At 45.1% G+C, this 9,229-nt stretch overlaps 2 protein-coding genes across 2 annotated transcripts; both read right to left on the bottom strand.

Moving 5' to 3' along the window:
* Positions 1-394: 394 nt before the first annotated feature.
* LOC135595341 (lysM domain receptor-like kinase 3) lies at positions 395-2,312 on the bottom strand. Its single transcript, XM_065086151.1, has one exon. It carries the CDS (start codon positions 2,189-2,191, stop codon positions 884-886), a length of 1,308 nt encoding a protein of 435 aa, XP_064942223.1. The 5' UTR covers positions 2,192-2,312; the 3' UTR covers positions 395-883.
* Positions 2,313-2,888: 576 nt separating this feature from the next.
* Positions 2,889-7,601, bottom strand: LOC135595340 (ABC transporter F family member 1-like). Its single transcript, XM_065086149.1, has 6 exons — positions 7,429-7,601; positions 7,102-7,336; positions 5,186-5,259; positions 4,890-5,100; positions 4,577-4,811; positions 2,889-4,245 (listed from the first exon to the last, which is right to left on the bottom strand). The coding sequence occupies exons 2-6, from the start codon at positions 7,327-7,329 to the stop codon at positions 3,188-3,190; spliced, it is 1,806 nt and encodes a 601-aa protein (XP_064942221.1). The 5' UTR covers positions 7,330-7,336; positions 7,429-7,601; the 3' UTR covers positions 2,889-3,187.
* Between the last annotated feature and the right edge of the window lie 1,628 nt (positions 7,602-9,229).

The raw sequence follows: 9,229 nt of genomic DNA, 5'->3' as shown, positions 1-9,229 counted from the left end.
ATAATGAGCCAGTTTAAATAAATATTTTTGATCGAATTCTTGGATCGATCGGATAAACACAGATCTCAGGCGATGAAGTGCGTTCTCCGGTGGCCCACCTGCTGCAGGGCCGTACCGTCCTTCCAGAGACTAACACTGCGTCTCCGTCGCTGAGCGATGGCTTCTTCCCGTGCTCAAACCAAAGCAAAGGTTCTACTCCTCTGTCTGTATAACTTGGCTGGGAATCTTGAAAGTGGAGGGAGGGCAGACACGTGAAGAAGCCACCGGGAGTGAAGACCGTTCTCTCTCAAAAGACCTCCGGGCTTCCGCTCGGCATCCCATGCACACTGTACTACTCTCTCTTCTTCCCATGTCCTTTTCAGGTTTTTTTACTGTGAGAAAGCAACAAGCAAAAGAAATGAAATGATATGAAACCTTTATTCCTCTTTGTTATTCTACTGTTGGTGTCCATCGTAAACATATCTGTAAAGGCTTGTTATTCATGAGCTCAGCTCACAGATTCAGCGTAAGATGATGAACAAGGCCTTACTCCATTGTCGTTGACCACAGTAGATCTTCCTTCATTGTCAATTGACTGATGACTTTGTCTCAGCTAATTGATTTGATAGCCTTCAAAGTATGGCGTACAGAGGTGAGTGTAAGTTACAAGTGTAATGTAAGGTACGAAGAATAATGGAATCGAGCTCGTGGACTTGTTGACCACGATCGAAGTGTTTGCACGGATCTCAAAGACGCCAATCAAAGGGCTTGATACGATGCAGATCGCGGCGTACATCAGCGGTGAGTTGGAGTATGATCCCAACCAACATCAAATTTCGTGCCGACATCCCCAAGCGACGAAACTTCCTCTCGGGCCGAGACATCCATCGTGTTCCGGTTATGCTCACCGCGGAGCAATGGACACCGAGAGGTCGGTCGGAACGCTAACTCGCTCCGCCCACACCGTCGATTCCAGGTACAGCTTGGAGACCTTGCCGGCGACCCACGTCATGTCCGGCCGGGCCGCCGCCTCCGCATCCACGCACCGTAGCGCCACCGTAATCAGCTTGTCCGCCGCCTCCACCGGGAACGAGTCCCGCAACCTCCGGTCCACCCACTGCCTCACCCTCCCCCGCCGTTCCTCCTCTTCTTCCTTCCCGTCCCCCTCACCTCCGACCGCCTCCCGCGCCGTGTCGACGAGGGAGACCACCTCGAAGACCTTCCGCTCCTTGTCGTGCAGGTACTTGAGCGGCTCCTCGCCGGAGACGAGCTCCAGGAGCAGCACCCCTAAGGCGAACACGTCGGAACTACGCGAGACGGCCCCGTCGGCGAGCAGCTCCGGCGCCATGTACCCTCGCGTCCCCTCGATCTGGATCTGCCGCTCGCCCGACCCCTTCCTCGTCGGTGGCGAGGAGATCGAGGTGATATCCGCCTCATCGGCGGAGGGATCAGGGAGCTCCCCCGCGAGATCGGCGGCGCCGAAGTGGCAGATCTTGGCGCGGAGGTCGGGCTGTGTGACGATGATGGCGGAGCTCTTGACCCGGTTGTGGACGCCAGCGACAGCGGAGGAGTGGCAGTGGATGTATTCGAGGCCCTGGGCGACGTCGGCGGCGACCTGTACGCGGCTGACCCAAGAGGCGAGCGGGGTGAAGCCGGAATTCCGCGGGTTTCGGAGGCAGTTAGCGAGGCTGGCGCCGGGGACGAACTCGTAGACGAGGTAAACGTTGTCGCCGGAGGTAGACGCGCCGAGGAGGCGGGCGAGGCTGCCATGGTGGGACCTGCCGAGGTCGGCGAGGCGGGAGGGGAGGTCGCGGGAGCGGCGGCGGAGGGGGCGCTGGATGACGACGGCGTCGCGGCCGCGAAGGGTGCATCGCCAGGCGGAGGACGAGGCTCCGGGGAGGCGCTTGGCGAGGAAGTTTTTGGTGGCGGCGCAGAGTTCTGGAAAGGGGTAGATGGCGGGGGCCTCATGGAGGGCGCCGCGAAGGGAGACGAGGCTGAGGGCGGAGGATGAAGCGGAGGCGGAGGCGTCGGAAGAGGAGGAGGGTTTAGTCGCCGATGAGTTACCGGAGGAGGTGGAGGTTGGGGGAAGGCGGCGGCGGCGGTTGTCTGAGCCGTTGCTGACGCCGCCGGAGGGGGAAGCGGCGGAGGACGACTTGAAATTGGACCTGTGTCTGGGTGGGGCAGCCAAGACGGCGGCTTTGGACTTGCACATTGAGCAAAGGCATAGGATCGGGGAGCTCCGAAGCGGTGGCGGCGAGAAGGGAAGAGAATGAGAATGATAGGAGTGCAGGGGTGCCGCGTCGAACACGTTTCGTGACGCACCACTCCCTTGTATTTTTGTCTCCGCGTGGCTTCCCACGTGGTTCTAAAGGCAGTGGAACACGTCATGATTCTACCAAATTAAAACCCTACAATTCGTAACTAGCGTTATAGATCCTGTTCCAATCTTGCATCACAGAAAAGGATGATGGCACAGAGCAAGCGGTTGCACGAATCTTGAAGGACGGTAGCCCATGTTCGGCTCGGGTTCAACATTTATTTTCGGGTCAAATCCAAATCTAATTTGGCAAGATTAAGGGTTTAACTATACTAGTCATTTGCAAGGTGCAATTTAGCAAGCATGGGAGAAGAAGACGACGTCACACCACCGAGCGAGTACAGCATCGAGCCCACCACTCGTGTTCGGATCACAGACTCGCCACCGCCACCGAAGGAGGCGATCCATCTCCTGAGCACCTTCTGCAGCTCTCGGTGTGCAGAACGACTAGGCAACTAGAAAAAAGGGTGTGGCACTCCTTCGGAGTTCAATTTCGAAAGTATGGACGTAGTGTTTTTGTTTTTCCATAAAGCACAAATTGTGAATAAAACCAAACTACTATTGTGTGATCTTTCACCACAGGAGAATCGAATTCAAACAGAGTAATTCTTTACTAATCATCATCTCGTTCATGTTTAGATCGCAAATGCAACATAGGTGATAGTACAGATAAGACGACAAATAACATAGTGTGCTTGTAACAAAAGGTAATCGACCATAGTGTGGAGTACTTGTGCTACCAACATAGTAGAGGCTTCTGCCTAGGAGCCATATAATAATAGCATTCGAAAGGGTAGATCAAAGTGATACGTAACTGTAAAAATCAACTAAGATGATTAGCGTAGTCATGGAATAAAAATGCTAAACCTTTAGCTGCTCTCCTTTCACATATCAGTCAGAGAACTCAGACTTGCTCCTCAGATGCTCCTTGAAGTCCATAATGTCACCCTCCCACCTTGTGGCCGCTTGATTCTCGCAGACCCATATCTCCTGGGCCACCTGGTTGATCAATCTGAAGTCATGGCTCACCAAAACCAGACCCCCATCCCACTCGTTCAGTGCTTCCGCCAGGGAATCGATCGTCTCGATATCCAGATGATTCGTGGGCTCATCAAGCAGCAGCAGATGCGGTTGCCTCCAGGCCAGCCAAGCAAAGATCACCCTGCTCCTCTGACCATCTGACAAGTTATTCATCGGCATCACCTGTGCCTTTCCTGACAACCCAAACTTCCCGATCGCAGCCCTCATCTTCTCTTCCTCGTTTCCTGGGTACTCCTTCATCATATACTGGAGCGCCGGCATCTCTAGATCAAGCTTCTCGGCCAGATGCTGATGGAACTGGGCAATCCTGAGATGATTGTGCCGCCTAACCATTCCATCCAAAGGAGCAAGATCACCGGTCATCAGCTTGAGCAATGTGCTCTTCCCAGCACCATTAGGCCCTACCAAGGCTATTCTGGAGTCGAGGTCCACACCAAAATCAAGGTTCTTATAAATGAGGTTATCTGGAGTGTAGCCAAAAGTGACTCCCACAAACTGCAGGACTGGTGGGGGAAGTTTACCAACATCTGTGAAGCGGAATACCAGTACTTTGTCCTTCACCACCTTTTCTGTTAGTCCACCACGCTCCATCTTGGCAAGAGTTTTTTCCTTACTCTGGGCTTGCCGAGCCAGCTTAGCAGAACCATGACCAAACCGAGCAATGTACTCCTTCATCGAAGCAATTTGCTCCTGCTCCCACTTGTACTGCTTCATTTGATTTTCTTCCAGCTCAGACCGAGTCTGGACATACTGGTCATAATTGCCAGTGTAGAATTTTAGCTTCTTGTTCTGCATGTGTATGATGTTGGTACAGACGCCATTAAGAAAATCCTGAGAGTGTGATACCACGACTAGGATACGATCAAACTTTTTCAGAGTCTCTTCTAGCCAGACACATGCTTCCAAGTCTGCATAAGGAAAAACAAGACCAAGCAAACCTTAGCTTCATTTGAATCATGAAAGCAACTCAGACAGCATACGCAAGATGCCACTTGTAATTGTTCCCAAGGACCCATGCTAAAATGAGTTTGCATTTATATATCAAACTTGGCATGGCCCATTAAACTTGTCAAAAGGTGTCCAACATGAATTTTTCTACCAATTTTAAAGTAATAAAACAAAATGTAAAGGCAGAATCGAATGGAATAATGATTAATCTCATCATATTACCAAGTATGGATACAGAACACCGAAAACCATTAATTTGCTGATTAAGAGAATAAGAACTTGATACTTTACCAAGATGATTGGTGGGTTCATCAAGCAAAAGGATAGTTGGATTCATGAACAATGCTCTAGCCAATGCAATCCTCATACGCCACCCACCAGAGAAGTCCCGGGTTTTCTTTGCTTGCATTTGTTTATTAAAACCAAGCCCATACAAAATCTCAGCAGCCCGCTTCTCAGCGGTTGATGCATCCAGTGCTTCCAATCGCTCGTAGATACGATCCAACGCTTCACCACCACCTCCATCCTATAATAAGACAGTCAAAACTTGTCCCAAAAATATCTGATCAATGACAAATATAATAAATTGTGCCCACAGACAAACCTCGCCAGCTAACAATTCAACTTCTTTCTCCAACTTCAATCTTTCTTCATCACAGCTGATCACAGCCTCCAAAGAAGACATGTCTGAAGCTTCAATCTCCCTCGTAAGGTGATATATATCCATGTGGTCAGGAATAGGGAGCTCTCTGCATCCTATTGCTGACAGGAGAGTTGACTTCCCACAGCCATTTAGTCCTAACAAACCATAGCGCCTACATGTAGAACAGATTAGCATGACCAATAAATCAGGGGGTCAAATATAATTCCAGCATCATAAAGTAGATCAATATACAATACCTGCCATAGTTGAGCTCTAACTCAGAATCCACTATGAGGTCATGCCCATGAAAGGTTAATGATAAGGACTCGATCTGGAAAGTGAACAATTTGCAACCATATCAGAAAGAGAATAATTCAAAGAATATGAAACGGAAACCAAAATACATAATGAATAAAAATATTCAAAGCAGCAAATATGTTAATCAGTTTATAACGGGTTCCAAATATTTGCACTCGTTGTCTGTATATCTAGTACATTAAACATATTTGTTTGTGAGACATAATTGTGTCTTAAATAACCTGAATTGGCTGGTATTTTCATAATTCCATATCGATGTCCGAACTCAAGTATCCAATAATTATTTAAGGCTTTTCAGCAACATGTGGATACAAGTTTTCATGAAACAAAATATTGAAAGATTACCAGATAGGTACACAACCAAGACAAATTTCCTAAGATGAGCATTGAGAAGCTATGACATGGGGAGAGAAGTTGGTGACTAAAATGTACAGGAAGTAACGAACAAAAAAAGGAAAAGAAGTATTGCAATAAAATGGTTGCAGATACAATTTGATCATTTCAAGTTCAGAAATTGTAAATCACCAGCTTAGTTTATATGAACCCAGGGAAGCATCTAAATAGTTGTAAATATGTCAGTTGATTGGTTATCAGTGTCCAAGAACAATTACAAAATGTAACACCTCGTCAAAACCAAGCGTTGCCATCAAGGAGGGCAATGGACCATGACAAAATCAAAATGTTCCTATTGCTTTTGATAGTGACAATTTTTTTTAAAAAAAGTATGCTTAAGTGGATACTCCTGTCAAGTAGATAGAAACATGACAATCATAAACAACAAAGAATTTATCAAACTTCAAGATCCTGGAGTCCAAAAATCTAGTTTATAGTTCGAAGATCCTGGTGTTAAAAAATCGAAAAACAACATACAAAATCTTTAGTTTAAAACTCCAAGATGCTAGTGTTGAATGATAAAAAAACAACTTATAAACTCATTATTTTTATGCTTCAAGATCCTGGTGTTCAATAATCAGGATAAAGCTTAGTTAACTATTGCTCTCTTGTTGTATAATTAATAATTTATCTTTCTTCCTCAAAATTGTTTTGACACAAACAATATATTGGTTAAATATATCTCACTACACTTCATTTCCATCATTTTTCATTAAGGCCACCCTTAAGAACTTCAAGAAATTGATACAAGGTCTAACACTAAAGGTCTTTCATAATCGAATAGGTCAATAGTAGGAGAATACAGAATGAAATTCACAATAATTTTTGGATTCTTATAAGAACTTTAGGCTCAAGGGTTCATGGAGACCGGTAAATATAGAAAAGTTCTGTGCTAGCTCACTCTAACAGCAATTTCCGATCCTGAGTTTGTTCTTTGTCTCTTTAACTAAAATATGTCAGAAAGCCAGAGTGTCTAAGCCATGAAGGGCTACGGTGTGTCCCTCAGCAAGATTCAGATACGCTCTTTTCAGTCAGACCTTCCAACAACTTTGCCAACACAAACATTACTGACTATCTATATAGAAAAAGGATTCTCCAACCTAAGAAACAACAGTGAACATCAAAAGAATCCTTCAAAGAAACATTGCGTTCTGATCAAAATCCAAGCAGCGAACGACATAAAACTATCTAAATACATCCGTTTCCCATGGAGATCATCCGTACGAAAAATCACAGAAACCTGCCTAACTGACATCCAAGAAAATTGAATTTTCATTTTTGGATTCTCGAACATGAGCCTATCTTGAGTTAATAATCCATGATTTATTATCCTTCAGACTCATAGATCATAGTACTAAAATCGCAATTTCAATCTTCAAAATCGGGCCTTACGGCGGATCGCGTATTAGCTTATCGAACACATGCTCTTAAGAACCAAAAGGAGAAAGAGCAGAGAGATCACATGAATATCCCTGGACTGGGGATGCGAGGCGAGGACGCCAGTGCACGTCCGATCCGAGATCTGGAGCGATCCGACTCCATCGGCGACCTTGTCCACCGCAGACCCGTTCGGCACCTTAGACGCTGCCGCCGCCGCCTTGGACGACGCGGCGGCGGACTTCCCTCCCCTCTTCGCTGCCGCCGCGGCTTTCTTGGCGGCCGCCTTCTTCTTGCTCGCGTCCGACACCATCGTCCTGCTGGAATCCCAAGACAGACCTGAGTCCACCAAACTGAACCGAAGGGAGGTGCTACCCAGCAAAAACTTCAGAAGAATCGATCTCAAACTTACAGGAAGCCGAGGAAATCCGATCGAATTCGAAAAGATAAATGGATCGGGGGGGCGGCGTGGAGGATCCAAAATTTAGGGTTCGGGACTTACAGATACAAAACACAAAACCTAGACGTTTACCCTTTCTCCTGCAACGGAGGAAAAGTATACAGACCCCGATGAAAGGGTCAGAGAGGGATGAAAGAGAGGGCGAGACGGGACTTTATAGGCACTCGAGATCGCATTCGGGTTACAATGCGGTTGCGAATCCACCGTCCACGTTTTGATTTCCAACATCCATGGTTAATTTATTTCCGCATAAATTAAGACAGTTCCGAAAGTTTTCATTGGAATCTATAGGCTAATTATATATTAGCCTATTGTAGTTAAGATTTCTTTACTATCTCGATCATTAGATTTAAAAATTTATCCATAATATTTATCTCCATTTATCAGTAATGTCGACCTTCCATGCATTATTGTCAACGTCAATACAAATATAAAATGATATCGATGTCGAGCGATTCTTTCGTCGTTTTGCATCTGTATCAACGTTGACGCAGAGATAGAGTGTCGATATTTAAGTCATCCTCTTCCTCCTCTCCCTCATCATTTACAATAGTCATCGTAATCCTTAGCGGTGTTATTGTTCGTCACCATCGAAAATGTAACTAGAATGTTAAAATTATCTTTTTACCCATCATTTTCATATCATTTTATTTTTATAACTATAAAAATTCTATCGTACATGTTTTTTATTTCGAACATCGGTTAATTAATTTCCGCATAAATTAAGACAGTAGTCGGTTCGGGTGAACCAGCGGTCGAGATTAAAGCGCCAATCTCAACAGTAGTGATCTGGGCCGGAGGAGGCTTTGTTAAGTCCACGTGGATGCTGTTTACCGGGTGGTATAACGCAACCGTGTCGGGTCGTCAATTTTGTTTGTATATATATTTAACACAGCCAAATGCGACACGAAACGCACAAATGTGGATCAACTTTCTGTTCTGTTTCTTTTAGCCAAATCTACTTTACTCTGTGGCCAAAGTTGGCGTGAGGCTGAAGGCTTAGGGACGGTTCACGCCTGTCAAAAGTAGGAAGAGATGAGTCAAAGGATGTCTCTTTCATGGTAAGATGGCTTGTACCAAAAAGCTCGATCCTGTGGCAGGTGCTACAAAATGCATCACATCATTTGAGTCATACGTAAATGACTTCGTATACAAGTTTCTTCAATAGAAGGTAGATATTAGATGGGAAGCTGTAATAATACATCCAATGAGTATAACACTAAGGTGTAAAAATGTATCTAGTAAGATTTGAAACTTAATTTTCTTTTTTTTTTTTTATAAAAAATAAATAATAAAGATGAATTCAAACAAAAATCTTCTAATAAACTATCAAAATCTTTACCAACTAAATTGACTAATATATTCAAAAATATATCATATAATATTTTAGACCCTCAATTTTTAATAAATTAATTTAAGACATCGTAACAAAACAAACGCATTCAGTATTTGAGGACAGTCTTTTGAGCTCTTGACAGGAATATACACGTACTACTACAAGGAGGACAACCATAGATCTTGTTCTCAGCATGGATTATCTTCGACTTTGTGTACTACTGCAGGTATCTGAAAAATAAGTTCAAGTACATACAGAGAGCTTACCTGCTCGGATACAAAGCCAAGGATTTGATGCAGTTCTTTGACTCGTTAATATAAGGGTCTCATCGATCGCACTGTTCCGTAGGTTTTTGACAAACAAATGGCTTTCTGCAGCGCGAAATCAAAGAGGGTAGTTCGAGTCTGATTCCACATG

The sequence above is a fragment of the Musa acuminata genome, chromosome BXJ1-10 (assembly GCF_036884655.1).
Source record: "Musa acuminata AAA Group cultivar baxijiao chromosome BXJ1-10, Cavendish_Baxijiao_AAA, whole genome shotgun sequence".
NCBI classification, from domain to species: Eukaryota; Viridiplantae; Streptophyta; class Magnoliopsida; order Zingiberales; family Musaceae; genus Musa; species Musa acuminata.
Note: the sequence above shows the minus strand (reverse complement) of the source record. Positions and strands in the feature narration are given on the sequence as shown.